At 48.8% G+C, this 16,545-nt stretch overlaps 1 protein-coding gene across 1 annotated transcript in view; it reads left to right on the forward strand.

The window, feature by feature from the left end:
* Positions 1–16,308, forward strand: part of FSTL1 (follistatin like 1) — a 44,233-nt gene extending 27,925 nt beyond the window's left edge. Inside the window, exons 3-11 of the mRNA XM_021397527.1 lie at positions 1,073–1,177; positions 2,323–2,452; positions 4,402–4,434; positions 6,010–6,140; positions 8,817–8,935; positions 9,753–9,865; positions 11,035–11,145; positions 12,734–12,831; positions 13,080–16,308. Of these exons, the coding sequence (XP_021253202.1) occupies positions 1,073–1,177; positions 2,323–2,452; positions 4,402–4,434; positions 6,010–6,140; positions 8,817–8,935; positions 9,753–9,865; positions 11,035–11,145; positions 12,734–12,831; positions 13,080–13,124 (885 nt within the window). The 3' untranslated portion in view covers positions 13,125–16,308. The remainder of the gene's footprint in view (positions 1–1,072; positions 1,178–2,322; positions 2,453–4,401; positions 4,435–6,009; positions 6,141–8,816; positions 8,936–9,752; positions 9,866–11,034; positions 11,146–12,733; positions 12,832–13,079) is intronic.

Below are 16,545 nucleotides of genomic sequence, written 5' to 3' on the forward strand. Positions count from 1 at the left end.
TCTTGGTGCTTATTTTACATTCCTCAGACTTCTGACTGATGGCAGTCTGTTGTGGAAGGTAGATGACAACCCTGAACAGGACACTTAACTTCTAGGTGGGAATTGTTAGATGAAATAAGAGTCACAGAAGAAATGAATGGCAAAGGATGAATTAAAATCACAGTCTCAAAGTTGGATCCCCTGGAACCATCTACTCCTTTATGAGTCTGAGTAAAAAGAGAGCTTAGACTGATAGAAGGAAATGGTGTTATTTTTGAAAACATGGTTAACCTGTGGAAATCCTCCCTGATAGCTGTCAACAGTTCAGGAATGCAGTGGAACTTGGAAAAAAAAAAAAAAGAAAAGAAAAGGATTTGACATAGGCATGAACAACAAGAGTACTTGTGACAACCAGGAGAAAACTGAAGTGCAAAATTTGTTCTGCAGGGCAGGAGTCAACCGCTAGCTGTCAGAGACCAGGAAGAACTCCTCTCTGTGAGAAGGTTACTGTATAATTATCCATGGCAATGTTTCTTCTCTGAAACATTTAAGTCTTGACCAGTGGGGGCAAGATAATGGGCCGTGCAGATGTGTGTTGTTCTCTTCTGGGGCATTATCTGGTGCCTGATGGCAATTTTTTCCTTCTGTTTGGTATCACACCTTTCTCCAGGGTCTTGTTCACCTTATTCTTAAATGTCTCGAGCAAAGACGTTTCTGCTGCGTGCCCCCCGTGAAGAAAATTCAAAGGCAGCAGTCCTTGCCTCGAGGGCATTACTCTTGCCATTTGTGCTAGATGTTCTTTTGCTCGTGTTCGCTCCAGTTCTCCTAGGTGATTTTCCAGGAATGACCTCAAGGAAAGCCTTAACTGCTGGCGCTGTAGCCCCAGCTCCTGTTTCTGCCCCTGGTTATTGTCTGAGCTGTCCATCTTCTGCCGTCACGTCTGTCCTGTTCTGTCGTCTGTGCCTTTCCGGCTTGGTGCTCTGTGCTCCAGCATAGAATTTACATGTATTGTATTTTGCAGCTGCGTTGAGGAGTGCTGCTGCTGGTTTGGCTGACTTGATGTATTCCATGTCTCTTTTTTTATGTCTTGCAGGAAGAGCCAAGGAGCAAATCCAAAATCTGTGCCAATGTTTTCTGTGGAGCTGGGCGGGAATGTGCCGTGACCGAGAAGGGAGAGCCAACCTGCCTCTGCATTGAGGTATGGGGACAGAGCAGCTCCTGCACCGTCCGGCCCTTGGGCTGCACTTCAGTCACCGGGGGCATCACAAAGGCTGGTTTGGAGCAGCTGCAAATTCACAGCAGCTCTTCAAACAGCAGGGCCTTTCACTGTGTGGTGTGATGGAGGAGCCCAGCAGCGTGTGCATTGTCTTGGACTTGCAGCTGTGCTGCTCACACCGAGTATTTACGAGCATGGCAGACTTGGCTGGAGGTCTTTTGTTGGGAGAGCTTAGTGGGGTATTGATACCCAGATGGCTGTGGAGGGCACTGAAGGAGAATTTGCAAGCTCCAAGACAGCTTTCCCTCCCCAGAGGCTTGTTTGAGGAGGTTACAAGCACCCTACTAAAAAATCAGCTTTTGTAAAATGGAAATAATTGTGGTGGAGTGCTGTGAGCATGAATAGTTGCCTCCAGCAGGGAGCCGGAGATGATTAGAAAAGCCTTTCCCAGCTGTGGAGACAGGGTCTCCCTGCTCCGCTCTGCTCCACGCTTTCAAACTGCTCCTGCCTGGCTCCTGGGAATGGGCTCTGTGCTCCTGCCTCCCACCCAGCCCGCAGCTCAGACGCAGCCAGCTCTGGCTCTGGGGAGAGAAATGTTCCCTTAGCAGGTGAGGAGTCTGTTGTCTGGCCAGGCTTGGCCAGGCTGAATGAGGCAGAAGAAAGAAGCCTGCACCTTGCGTGGTGGCACTGGTGAGCTCTCACTCTGCTGTAGGTTGAGCTGTCCGCTGCTGGCTGGCAACTTGGGCTAAATTCAGAGGCTGAAAGGTGGAGTAGAGCCTACAGAGAGCTGTAACAGAGCTGAGCAAGCAAAAGGGCACACCCTGGGACGGACACGTTCACTGCACATAGCGCTGCAGCTGTCAGACTGCATTCAGTGTTTACACTGAGTTTTGATTTTTCTGCTGTGCTCTGCTTCTGGGATACTCCTCCTGTGGTGTTGCTGACTGGGGAGGGGACGTGGGGAAGCCTTTGAATCTACATCTACAGTCTTCTCCACGTGGCTTTTTCTGGGGAGGCGATGGGAGGGTTTGAAAGCTTTTTGGGCTGGGCTGACCCTGGGATGTGCCTGCTCCTTATTGCTGCCCCCAAGGGGCAGGTAAAAGCTCTCATCTCTGGCTTTCTCACAGCAATGCAAACCTCACAAGAGGCCCGTGTGTGGTAGCAATGGCAAGACGTACCTGAACCATTGTGAGCTGCACCGTGATGCCTGCCTCACTGGCTCCAAGATCCAAGTGGATTACGATGGCCACTGTAAAGGTAACCCTGTGTCAGGGAGCAGCAAGGAACAGCTACTTTAAAGGGCGGAGAGCTGAGAGACCAGTGTGTGATATCAGGGCAAAGCAGAGGCCTTGCCAACCAGGACCCTGTCCTGAAACTGCCAGCCAAGGTAAACAGAGCAAGCCTGGAAAAGGTACCCAGGTTCAACTGTATCCAGATCACCAGGCACGTTTGTTAGGATGAACTAGGTCTGATGCTGACTTGTGACATCAGGATCAGATCTGGTGGTGGTAACCAGGGTCCGTAGGCCAGAAATTTCCAGACAAGTCTGTAGGGATATCAAGGTGGGAAGGCGGTCCCAAGATGAGGACTAGGATCAACAAGATGTATGGCCAGGTAAAGGAATGCTCGTAGCAGACCTGCGGATAGGCATACCAACAACATAATCTCAGACAAGGACAAGGAGCTAAGGCATAGAATCATAGAATATTCTGAGTTGGAAGGGACCCATAAGCGTCACCAAGTCTGACTCCTGACCCCACACAGCACCACCCAAAGTTCAGACGCTATCTCTGAGAGTGATGTCCAAACCCTTCTTGAACTCTGGCAGCTTGAGGCCGTGCCCACTGCCCTGGACAGCCTCTCTCCATACACCTTGGCCTCCATACCCTTTACCACATTTGTAGCCCTCCTTTGGATGCTCTCTCACAGTTTTATGTCCTTTGTATGTCCTGGCACCCAAAGCTGCAGCCATGCTCGAGGTGAGGCTGCAGAGCACAGAGCAGAATGGGACGGCCCCTCCCCCTGCCTGGCTGGCAGTGCTGGGCCTGATGCACCCCAGGGTACGGTTGGCCCTTTGGGCTGCCAGGGCGCACTGCTGACTCACATTCAACTTGACATCGTCCAGAACCCCCACATCCCTTTCTGTGGGGCTGCTCTCCAGCTTCTCGTCCCCAGTCTGTGCATATAGCCAGGGTTGCCTTGTCCCAGGTGCAGAATATAGTATTTGCTCTTAGTAAACTACGTGTGGTTGGTGATTGCCCAGCCCTCTAATTTGTCATGATCTCTCTGCAAAGCCTTTCTACCATCTATGTCTTCTCCCAGTTTAGTGTTGCCAGCAAAGTTATTTCATATACGTTCAAGTCCTGTATCCACGTCAGACTTAGGATAAACCTCCACAACCCATACTGCCATCCATGTTCATGAGGGACCTCAAGAACTTCAGGAGCAAGGATTTTGCCTCATGGGTACAGCTGTTTAACTCATCCTCACACCTTGCACATGCCTCTCTCCTGAATGCAAGAAGCCTCTGTTAAAAGAGCAGTTTCAGGAATGAACAGGTGAAAATGGAGAAGTAGCGCAGGTCTGAACTGCCTCACCTCCTTACTGCTTGAGCAAAGCCACTGCCAAAACCAAACATAGCCTATTGATAGGAAGTAACTCAGAGCTACAGGACAGTTCAAGTTGGAAAGAACCTCTGGAGATCAGCTGGTCAAACCCTCTGCTCGAGCAGGGTCAGCTAGAGCAGGTTGTCCTGGACTATGTCCGCTTGGATTTTGAGTATTTCCAAGGAGAGAGACTATACAACCTCTTTTGAGCAACCTGTTCCGATCTTCAACCAGCCTCACAGTGAAAAAAGTGTTTCCTTATGTTCAGATGGAATTTCAAGTTTTTAAATATGCACCCACTACCCGTTTTCCTGTCACTGGACACCGTGGGGAAGAGTATGGCTCAGTCTTTTTCACTCCTGCCCATCAAATTTAAACAAATTGATGAAATCCCTCCTGAGCCTTCTCCATGCTGAACAGATGCAGCCTTCCTCCCCTCGTATGACAGTTGCTCCAGTCCCTTCCTCATCTCTGTGGTCCTCGTGTTTCCAAAAGCTCCCATGTTCCTCTGCTCTTGCCCAAGTGGCACCGAGGATAGGAAGAAGTCCATATTGCTTCATGTTGAATCAGAAATGTCCTCTTCTATCTTTCCTTTAACAGAGAAGAAGTCTGAGAATCCAGCTGCGAGTCCAGGTAAGAATCCGTCTCCTTGTCTGGCTGGAGTCTGTGTGTATTTGAGAATAGGACTGGGAAGGAAGGTCTGCTGGGGGAGTGGCACAGCTCTGTGTATAAGTGATGCTTCTGCACTGGCTGTAGCAGAGCCTGAGGTGATAGATCAGCTGAAATATGAGAGCTCGGGTCCTTACTCTTGGGTACCTTTCTAGTCCTTATTCTTGGGCACCCTTACTCTTGGGTCCTCTTACTCTTGGGTACTCCTGGACTCCTAACTGTACTGGAGTGTCTTAGGGACTCTGGGTACATACAAGGTGAAGTGAAGGGTGAATTTGTCCCTAGGGACTCAAGCTGTGTTCATCACCCAGACTGAGGAACAACACACGTAGTTCCTTGGGGATCAAAGATACAGGAACTGTACTGCTGTTCTCCCCAGCTCCAGGAGTACTCTTTTAAAAGGAGGCTTTGTTTCAGGAGCAATTCATTGATGGGCCCAGTGGCAAAGGGGCAACGCTGCATGATGAATGGGATATTGTTGGGGAATCAGGAGGTGTAGCTGAACCATATCCCATCAGCTGTCTGTTTGGTTCCCAATGCCTGATTTCTCTCCTTATCTGTTGCCTTATACACCTAGACTATAGATTTTGGGGCCATGACCTGCGCTCCACCAAGGTACCCTTTTCCTATCCACGGCTTATGAGCCCTGGAGCTGTACAGTCACCAACTTCAGCTTTCAAGGAGAGATGAGAGCAAACCCTCATACAAGCCTAAGGCAAAGGACCGTGTCAGAGCCTGGCCATCACCTCAAAGCAGTTTTAAGGAAGCTCAAAATTAAACGTGAACGCTGTGGGTTTTTCTTTTTATCAGCCCATCCAGTTGTGATTGTAGTCACTGGATTCAGAAGGAAATCATGAGTGTGTGTAAGTGGCACGAGTGCACAGATTCCCCTTCTCTCTCCATTGACCTCTGGACGGGTGTGACAATGCAAATAAGCTGGATGATCTTTAAGTTTTGCTTCTGAATACCACTTTTGGTACTAGCATACAAAATGATACCTGTGACTGGAGTACTCTGAGAAAAAGCACAACTTGACCCCCTGTAATTTGCAGTCTGAGTGGACAAGCTAGGATTTTGAAGAAACAAAATCTCCTGAGATGCTAGGCCCTAAGATTCGAGTTTTGGAAAGAGCATAGGGGAAGCTCACTCAGTCTGGTCTTAATGTTGGAGCAGAAGGGGGTTTTGGTACCTGAGGTCTCATGGCCGAGTGCTTGGCATCGAAAAGCCCAGGGACATTGACCAGAGCATTCCTCCCTCAATCTCAGATGAATCAGCTGGCCCTGGGCTCCTTTTCCTCAAGCATCAGGGACTGGAAGGCAGTTTGGCAGGAGTGTCGTTTTCGGGCCTTGCCACATGGTGTCACCCACAGCCCATCCACGGTGCAGCACATGGCAGCCCTGCTTTGATCTGGCTGTGGATCACCTCCAAGGGGCCTGCAGACTGCCATCAGGACTGTCTGCTTGGCTTTTATTTCTTGTAATCTCTCTGTGGTCTCCTTGCCAACATTGTTCCTCTTATCCTTGCTTTCTCACCCGACAGTTGTCTGTTACCAGTCGGACAGGGACGAGCTTCGTCGCCGCGTCATCCAGTGGCTGGAAGCGGAGATTATCCCGGATGGCTGGTTTTCCAAGGGCAGCAACTACAGTGAAGTCCTGGACAAGTACTTCAAGGCAAGTAGAGCCTGCCATTTCTTCAGCTGTCACCATAAAGCAGCAGTGCTGCCATGAAAGAGGCTCCAGTGTTGAGATGTGCCTGATGAGACAGGAGTCAGAGAGGCCTGCTGTGTCCTACAGTGTGATGCGTTAGGGGCTGCCTGCAGCAGCTACTGACGGAGCCACTTGCACATGACCTGGAGCATTTCTGTCTCCTGATGCCCGACCTGTCCTGGGGAAAAGAACATGGACAGGCCCACTTTGCCCTTGGTAGAGGAGAGAAGAACTGATCTTAGGGGGCAAAGGACTGCCAGAGGAGGAAAGGTGGGTGGGAGTGCTGGTGATACAGATATAAGGAGCAGGGAGCTGTGGCAGTGCTGCAGAACCTTTGTTCCTGACAGCCCCGAGGCCATGTTGAGGTGGAGATGGGATGCTTGGGGGCTTCATGGGGTATATGTGTCTCTGTGGAGTGTGGCCTAGTTGTGACAGAGAGTTGGTGGTTTCCTGGTGCTCTGCAGGGAGAAGGAACTGCCTGTGAGCCCCCAGCAATAACGCCATTCTCCTTCCTGCCTCCCTGTCAACCTCACCCTATCCCTACCCCTTTTATAACCCACAGATCACACGCTTCTGCCATGCTCCTGCCGCATGCACTGCTGCCTCCCCTCCCCCTCACACCCGGCTCCTGATAAAGACTTCAAAGCATTCAAGATGGAGCCGGAGGAGCAGGTGGGGAAAGGGGGAGAGTGTTTAAATCATAAGCTGTTGACAGTGAGAGATTAATGGTGCCTGACAGGACTTAACACTGCAAGCAAATTTGCCATGGCAATGGCACCCCCTGGTGAGGCAGAGGAGCCAGTCCCTATGCTACAGAGAGCATCTTTGTCTTTGTAGCCATTAATGCTACCCCTTCTATGGAAGCTCGCTTGAAGCCACTGCTTTAAGCACCCTGCCGGCGTCTGCCAGCACCCTGGCATCCCCTCGCACACGTGCTGTCCTCAACCTCTATTGCAGGGGACCTGCTCAGGCCACAGGGTTTGCCAAAACACATGAGCCAGCCATGGGCTTGCTCCACTGCTGTGCGCAACCTACCCATCCTCTGCCAGCCTCCTGCTGCTGAAATCCCACAGCTCAGAAGCAGAGAGCTTCATATTCCCTTATTTTCCACCTTTTTCTGGAGCACTGATCTCAGGCACAAGGGGGCAAAAGTTTCCATGATAGAGCCATGCCCTTTCCTGGACAAAGTTTCCTTCTTGATCAGAAGGTAATCCTCCATGTCAACAGCCCAGTGAGCTTTGAAATACTTTTAGAGCAGATTCAAGGTTTGGAGCAAGCCAAAGATATCCAAGTAGTGCAAGCTAAATGAACGCAAGCAGATACAGATTTGTTTCAGCAAGGAGCCTGAGCTGCCTGCGTCGCCCAGCCCACAGTTTCCGCGCTGCCTCGCGAGTGGCCTGACTCCTGCCCTGCAGGCAATAAACACTGGAGGCAAGGAGGAGGTGAAGGTTTTCCCTTTTCTCCTTGACCAGAGGAGCTTGCAGATGTGGCATGTAGCTCTCTCCCTCCTGGAAGTGTGCCTTGTGTGAGTCACTGGGACATGGGTCAAACGCCAGGCAGGCCTTGGCCTTGAAGGACCCTGCATTAGAGATTAGACCGGTAGTGGGAAACTGCTGTGTTTTGGAGTGTCTCTTGGGGATTAGGTAAATGCATAGCATTGTCTTGAAAGCAAAGAAAACTAGCTTACCCCAGGTGGGTTATTAGGAGAGCTGTGGCCACTTTGAAAAGAAATAGGGAGAAGGACTTCAACATCTTGCAGAAGCTGAAATATATTAGCGGGGCAGTTATACACAGAACATGCAGATATTTTCCTAGTCCTACATGCGTCTCCTGAACCAGAGATAGCAGCAGGCAGCGTCTGAGTATTCCTGGAAGCCCTGCTCAGGGAGGCACAGTGACCTGCCCTGAGTCACACGGCAGAGGCTGACCAGCATCTCGTGCAGCAGGCTGCCTGCAGAATTCATTTTCTCTTCACTGCAATGCAGCTGTCTCTGAGGGGGCCCAGCAGTTCCTGCTGCGTGCCCCGCGCTGTGATATGACATCTCCAAACAGGGAGGCAGAATGCAATTACTGCAGTGGGAGTACAGCCAGGACATGGGGGCTAAAAATCCTGCTCATCAGTGCCAGGAGCCCTGTCAGGACCCTATGAAGCTGGTGGCAAGGTGTTTAGCTGTTGCATTAAATTGTTCTTTCTTTAGGATCAGCAGAAAATTGCTTCCTGTGATTTTCCCTTTTGTCACTGTCAGAGTCTGTGCACAGCTTTGGATTTACTCACATTGGAAAGCTGACACCTTCTTGAGCACAACTGGTCTGCTTTAAGGCAGGAGGTATATAAGAAGGCTGGGAGCTTGCTGGAACAAAGAGAAGAAATGGGGTTGGAGCCATAAATCAAGCAACAGGAGGTGGATGCGAGGCAGTGTAGCTTACCAGCGAGCAGGAGGCTAGAGCCAGGTCTCCCAGTTCTGACGCTAGTGTGAATATGTTGTTTGTCTCTGAGCCTCTGTTTTTTGTGCAAAACAGGGATGATGCAACCTGCTTCATTAGTGCTTCAAAAATGCTAATTACCTATGGAAGAGAAAGGAAAGGGTTCTTTGAGTTGGCAGATCAGACCCTCTCACGTCTTCCCATCTTTTCCTACAGAACTTCGACGATGGCGATTCTCGTCTGGACTCCACTGAATTCCTGAAGTTTGTGGAGCAGAACGAGACTGCTGTCAACATCACAACCTACATGGACCAGGAGACCAACAAGCTGCTCAGGTGGGCAGCGGGCAGGATGCCAGAAGGACAGGGGCCAGATGTGTTAAAAGGGAGGGATGAAAAAAACAACCACTGAAAATTGCAGTTAGGAAAATAGCATCAGCAAACGTAACTGTATGTGAAATGGCTTCTCACTTGATTGGATGTGAATACCACCAAAAGGAGCAGTCCCACCCTTAGCCTTCAGGTTGGGCCATACATTCCAACTCTCTTTTGCACTGAACCTAATAGTTTTGCAGCCAGGAGGTAAGTTGGGTGAGAGAAAATTTGTCTTTTTTGTTTCCTAGTGATTTATCTTTCCAGTGGGCCATACTCGCCTCTTGCCTGACAGCTAGATCCAGTGCAAGGAAGACGGTGGGAGAACACGGCTTATGGGGAGCCTGTAATTAGAACTGGTGCAACCATCAGATGAAATCGTAGCTTGAGAGGTTTCCCTTTTTCTGTGCCCCTGCGTACAAGACGATGACTGCTCATGGTTGAACCATGCTTGCATCTGTACTCATGTGACAGCATGTAGATGTCAGCAGGGTGCTATTCCTGCTGCCTGATTTGTTCTGAATACCAGCCCCTCCACACCTCAGCCTTTCTCCAGCCAGGGAGCATCTTGTGTCTGTTTTTCTTCTATTTACATCAGGGAGACTTTCTTACAGAAGACACTTATTCCTGGCATCTCAGAACCTTCCTAGTTGTTACTGGTTTAACTCATCCATACTCTGAGGCCAGTGACTGGTTTAACTTGTCTGTACTCTGAAGCCAGTAGAGGAAGGAATGGCTTGGTAGAAGCCTGTGCAGAACATGCCTCTGTGTTTCCTTTCAGGGGACTCTGCGTAGATGCCCTCATCGAGCTGTCAGATGAAAACGCTGACTGGAAGCTCAGCTTCAGTGAATTTCTCAAGTGCCTCAGCCCATCCTTCAACCCACCAGAGAAAAGTAGGAATTCTTCGCTTGTACTGGGGAACTAGTGGGGTCCTAGTAAGGGAACTGAGAAAAGGGACCAGCTTGAGCCAGCCGTCGGATGCTGTAACTCCATTCCCAGAGTTAATGTTGATATGTGCCTTACCTCCTGTCCCATAGCACCCTTTGTTCTCCTATCCCTACATTGTCAAAAGTACTGCTGTTTCTGTTGCAGAGCTCCCAGAGCTCATGTGATTAAAAAGGTTTGGATTTTAGAAGCAGGGACGTAGGTCAAATGGATAAGGTATGCTTTGATCGTCAAGGCGCATATTAACAGCGCGGATATAAATCATGTGAAGAGTTAATGTCTGGATAACTTAGAAAAGTTGGACCAGAACAAAGTCCTACTATGCTCTGCCTTTCACACAGAAACCCTCCCTGATGAGCGTCTCAAAGTTCGCTATCCTTCCAAATCCTGCTCGCTGCTACGTGGAAGCACCTTAGTGTTCTGCTGACCAGGCGTGCCGAGCCATTCATCTAATAGTCTCCTCAGGGGGTGCTTTCACCTGCTGGTCCAAAGGTGCTGGATTTACATCCACTGCAGTGGCACCGAGCTGTGCTTCCTAGGGGATGTTCAGTAGGAGGCCTGAGATGCCACCTCCATCCCTGAGGGCATGGTTTTCACTGAACCACCGCAATTAAGTGCTTTGAGGGTTATGGATATATGGTTATATAATAGAGAAGAAACGTGAGCTAAAATGAGAAAGCTTTTCTTCTTTCCTTCCTTTCTTAGGGCTACAGCAAATGCATACACCCTTTCCCCAGCTCCTCCCCTGCTGCATCAGGGATTTGGTTCAGAGTAACCAAAACTTTGGGTGTTCTCTTCTGTGTATAATGGATCAGGACATTTAAATGAATCCAATATCAAGATCTCATCTGGGATTGGGAACTTGAAACGTATGCTTTTGAGGGAACAAAACAAAGCATATGACTTTCCCAAATAAGTATTTTGGAACTAATTTCACACACCAAATTCAACTTGAATATTTCTGTCATAGTGGTTCACCTGAAACGTTTGGTGGATTGGTGGCCTCTTCCAAAGGCATCCCCCAACTTCTTTTTGAGAGTGAGATTGTACCTCCTCTCACAAATTATCTCCTGAATCTGTAGTGTACAACTACTGCCCCTGTTCTGTGCCTTTCTAGAGTGTGCCCTGGAAGATGAAACCTATGAGGATGGAGCAGAGACCCAGGTGGAGTGCAACCGCTGCGTCTGTGCCTGTGGGAACTGGGTGTGCACTGCAATGACATGCGAAGGTCTGTATGCTCTCCAGAGGATGGTTGTATTTGGTTTTGTGCAAAAGGGTTTCTATTTTCTATCTTTTAGGGGTTTCGACTAGCCAAGTTCCTTCTTGCTCCTGTTCTTTGTTACCTTCTCTGTGGGTTGGTTCTCCATCATCCTCCTGTGCTCAGAGATGGCCAGACCCAAGTTGTTTCTGTTCTACAGATCAGAAAGTGTGTAACTGAGTTGGGAACAATGGTGCTGGGGTTTGTAGGTTGGGTTTGATATCATGAAAATTCAGCAGCACGTATTCCAGACCAGAGCTGCATTGCATCCTGCTGGCTTGGGGCATGCACAAACCAAATAGGTTACTGTCTGCAACCTTATGTGTGGGTGTGAGCAAGACAGTTGTATCCTATATGTATCTTTGCTATATTCATATTTACAGTATCTGTAAAACAGGAGTCATGCCCCCGGAGTGGATAAGTGAGACTTAATCCACAGATGTCAGGAAAGCGCTTCAGCTTCTTGCATTAAGAACTGTAAAGTACAAGAATGGTGACAGAGATGAAGGGAGGTAGTGTTTGTCGTAAGGCAGGGTTGTTGGTCTATCTGTTCTTCCCTTGGAAGGCTATTTTTAAAAATTCACGGTAGGGTTCACCACCTCAGCACTGCACTGCATTTTTCTGGCCTTCTTCCCCAGAAACCAGAGTTTTGCATGAGCTTTGTTTGCAGTGCTGTGCAGGAGCTGTCAGCAGCATGTTCAGATTTATAGCCAGCCAGAGTCCAGTAGCTTGGGCAGAGGGGGAGAGAGGGAAGCAGCAACAGGTTTGTGTCTGTAGAGTTTCTTTCACGTTTATCTGTCAGTCTGCAGCACAGGCTTTGGGATTCCCTCAGCTTGGACTTGGCTGTGGCAGCAGAAATTCACCTCAGAAAAGGTAACTGTTTTACTTCATAGAGCTGCCTGCAGAGCTGTGAGAGGTTAAGCAACCAAATGAGAGACTTTTTGCTGCCTGCCCAGAAACAATCTTCCAAGTAGCGGTGTAGCACCTGATGTTGATGCCTACCTAACTCCCTGTATCCATGGCAGAAGCACACAGTTGTATGGCAATTATTTCACTTTCTGCCTGTATCAGAGCAGTAGAAGAGTCAGAGGTTATTGTTAGATGGATAATGAAACCAAAGAATCAGATCAGATATATCAGTAAGATGCATCTCCGCTAAGCAAAGTTACCTCTTCATTAAGCATCATTGTATTTGCATAGCACAGAGCTTCTGTCTATTCCCTACAAGAAGCCAAACTGTTTGAGCTTATTATAGGTGCTACTTTTAAATAACAGGAGAGGAGAAGAGAGTGCAGCCTCTTTCTTATCACGTTGTTATCATGGTGTAGGTCAATACAGGAACAGTCTGGGAGCCCAAGTTCTGAAGTCCAAGGCAGCCACGCACCTATTTTCTTTCAAAGAAGATCTGGCCAGACCATGCACAGCCTCATTAAGCTTGAGGTGTGCTATGGTCTGAGGCATACTCTTGCCGGTCTGCTTCTTTTTGTTTTCCATGGTTCTGTCCATGAAATCTGCATCCCCCATTTGTGATAAACCTGAACTCCGTTTCTGTTTGCAGGGAAGAATGAGAAGATGACTGCTCAGAGACAGCAACCTGGTCAAGACTTGACTGAGGAGGAGCTAGCTAGATATGTTCAGGAACTGCAGAAGCATCAGGTTAGTATGAGGCTGGGAAGATGGATCTGCTTACACAAAGTCTCTGCTTGTTCGAGGTGTTCCCTCTGTTTCTGCCACTTGGAGGCTTCTGTTAGATGGAGGAGCTCATAGGGAGAGATCTTAGTTGTCTGAGGGGACAGATACAAGTGTGGGGCTTTGAGGAGTAAAACAATGTTGGCACTGCTCAAGCATGGACCAAAGATGTCAGGGCACTGCCAAACCGTGTCAGTTGTGCTCTCTTTCTTTAGGAGACGGCTGAGAAGACCAAGAAGATGAGCACCAAGGAGATGTAAGGGGCCTCCACATCGGAGGAGCCCAGGAGGATGGGCCCAACCTGTTGTCCCGTCCTCCAGTGCTGATCTCAGTATGCACAAGTGTCTGCTACAGTTGCCCAGTCACAGATATTTACATTGTATAGCGATGGGTTATTTGTTTTGTAATACACAGAGAATGGGGCCAGGAAAGGGGAGCAGAGCCCACCAGGTCACGGAGCTTCGTTGCTGGGGCCTTGGAAGGCTGGGAGGGAACTGCAGCAGCCTCTGGGACCCTTTCCCAGGGCAGACAGCTGTTCCTCCCAGGAGCTAACAGGGATTTCTTGTTCCCCTAGATCTGGGGAAAGGACGGAGGTCAGTGCTGGATAGAAGAGGGGGTCTTCAATTCGCAGTTGTCAGCACCAGCACAGGCCTGACAGTTTTGTGGCTGAGCATGTGTGCTGCAGGGCATCATTAGCCAAGGGCATTGCCCTGCCTGCCCTCCACTTTGGTTCGAGCTCCTCAAAGCTGGTCAGCCTCATGTGACACCTGGAAGTCATGGTGCCATGCTGCTGGCAGGAGTCCAGCACATTCCTCCTTGCTTTCCACCAGACTGTCCCCAGCAGCTCCTCCGGTACATTGTGGGCTACAACACAACACAGTTCCTTTTGACCTCATCTCACTCTTACTCTCCTTGCCCCCTCCTTAAAGGTGCTATCATATTTTTTTCTTATCACATTCACATGCTGACTCCCTCTTTTGTGTTGTTTTTTTTTTTTATTACTTTATTTTCTATGGTAGTAATTCAGCGTTTGTATGTTTTGTAGCTCTAGATCTCTCAAGAAAACCCAGCCTGTGGGTTTTTGTTATTGACAGTGCTGTAATGCCCCGTGCATAGTTTGTATCACACTGCACTCAGTCACCACAAGCAAGCAACGTGTGAGCCCTACGCTATAGGGTATTTCTCAATTGGGGATTGCAGTGTCCCTCAAGGAACAAAGAGGCAGGGCTGGATGGAATGAGTTCTGGTAGATACAAGTTGACACTGCAGCTCTCTCTGGCTTTTGCTCCCCTGGCTAGCACTGACCACATGCTCAGAGTCTTAAATTGCCCAGAGGGACCTGCTAGGTAGTCTAGAGACAGAGGGACCAGGCATCCCATTAGTAGGTTAACTACGTAGAAAACTGTTCAATTGAAGTTTGAGCTGTTAGCCATCGTCTTGGATTTTCCATCTCCCTCTGGGATAAGGCAGCAGCATTCATCTTTAATTCTAGGTGTGTGTTCAGGGCTAGAACCCTTATTACTGACACAATTCTCAGTGTCTCTGGTCAGACCATTTTTTACTACCCTTTGCGGGTCATTTCCAAGTATCTTGTTTCTCAGAGCATTGGTCCTAGTTAAAAATGAAAAGCTGTTGTGTTGATAGTCACCTCTCTAGCCTCAGATGCAGCTGATTTTCTCCTGCAGTTGTCTAGTATACTTCATATACTTACACACCTAAGCATCCTGTGTCCACATTCCCGTCGTGTCCCTGCTGTGCATCCCAAGCAGTTGCACATCCCTGAATCTAGAGGACTGCCTGTGACTTCTATCTTTCTGTTTCTGAACAACTTCAGCAATTGTTGTCAGGTGTCTTGCAATTCATCGTGCTTACTCAAGTGAAACTCAGCCTGCATCAGCAGAAGCATGTTCTGCTTGAGAGATCAGCAGGGCTTGTGTCTCAACCTTCCCTTGTTGTCACAATGCTTTCCTTGAAGAGGAAGACTGAGCTGGTGCCTTGCAAGTGTAGGAAAAGAAGAGAGCTTGATCCCTCCTGAGGTCTCACCTGAGAACCATGTTTATTCAAAGTTGTCTGGTCTTTGAGCTGTGTCCCTGATGTGAATCCAGAGGAATTCCATTGACTGATGCAGTGCCACATCTACTGTGGGAATCATAACTTAGTGTGCCATGCTTGGATGTTTGGGCACAGTAAGTACAGAAGAGGGCTGGTTCTTGCAGGGGTTCTTCTCCCATGAAGGTCCAGATTTGAGAAGCTAGCACCTGTGATGTGAGTGAATGAGCCCATAGGAGCTACAGATAATGCAGGACTACACCGGGAGTCACTGTGTTCTGGTGGCCCTGGAGGAAGTGTTTGGTGGAACAGGAGTACATTAGACACTTTCTAGCTCCTCCCCTAGAGAGGAGCAAAGCAGCATCCTGTGCTGGTCCTACAGTCACAGTAACATAGTTAAAAAATGTTTTGCTTCATTCTGCCCCAACTCTGAAGGGTAGTTTGTGCCTCCCAGCTCACTTCCTCGCAGCTTGGATCATTGAAGTGCCTTAGAAAAAAACAAAACAGCTTGCCTTAAAGGCTTTCCCTGGATGGGAAGAACATCTTATTGTCCAGGCGGGAAGATCTCCAACTGGGAGAAACAAAGCATGGTGCAGGAAGGAGAGACTTATCCACGGCAGAAGGGCTTCTGTAGGCTGCATTCTCCAGTCCCCTTCCTGCTTCCCTGCGGATGTTGCAGTCTGTGAGTATGGCTGCTGGGGAAGGCTGGGGAGTTGTATGCTGGCAGTCAATATTGACGGAGGTTGCACTTGGACTGAGGCCAAGGGGTGGGCTGCTCCTTCAGGCAAGGCAAGCTAAACTCTCTAACAAGCCATATAACATGTCCTAGGACAGCACGATGTAGGAGTGCAGTGAATGTGCCCCTATGGAAAGAGCTGCTACCAGTGAAACTTTTCCCTCCTTATCCCTCCAAGGGAATATGTGACTGTGGAGAATGACGGTGGTTGGAAGGGCTAACGATGGTAACCAAATGAGACTCACCTGCCTTGGATATCCTTGGAGATTCTCATCTCGCCTCCCCGCACTGAGGGGGAAGGGCAGCCATTTGGTGAGCAAAGCCCAGACCGTACCCCACAACAGGCAGAGGTGTCACTGTCATCTGCAGGATGACTCGGCTGTTGAGGAAGGGAGTGCTGAATTCCAGGTGTTGCCCTCTGGGACAATTGCTGTGGAGACTGCAAGTGGCAGAGAAGGCATTATTTTAAAAAGACAAATTTAAGCAACAAACGAAGTCCCACTCCTCCCTCTGTATTCCCTCCTGTACGTGTGTGAAATTTATCAGTATTCTGTAGGTTTCCTTAGTGCACTTATTTTACTTGATTTTGTAATATTTTGAAGCGGGGGTGGGGGGGGTTGGATATTACTGCCAAATAAAATTTTAAAAATAATGTTTAATTTTTTACGACCCTCAATTCCTCATTTTCGTCTTCCAAAACCAACCAACCAAACAAACAAACAAATAAGCTGCCTTTCGCACATCCTGGCATTCATACACAGATCTCCATGCACTTGACAAACATAAGAAATAACCCTCTGTGGTTTCCAGCTGGTGAAACTGTAAAGAGAAGTGGGAAGCCGCAACCACAAGGTAAGCCAGTGGCAGAGGCACAGCCTCCAGCCACAAGTGCCTCC

Source organism: Numida meleagris, chromosome 1 (assembly GCF_002078875.1).
Source record: "Numida meleagris isolate 19003 breed g44 Domestic line chromosome 1, NumMel1.0, whole genome shotgun sequence".
NCBI lineage: Eukaryota > Metazoa > Chordata > Aves > Galliformes > Numididae > Numida > Numida meleagris.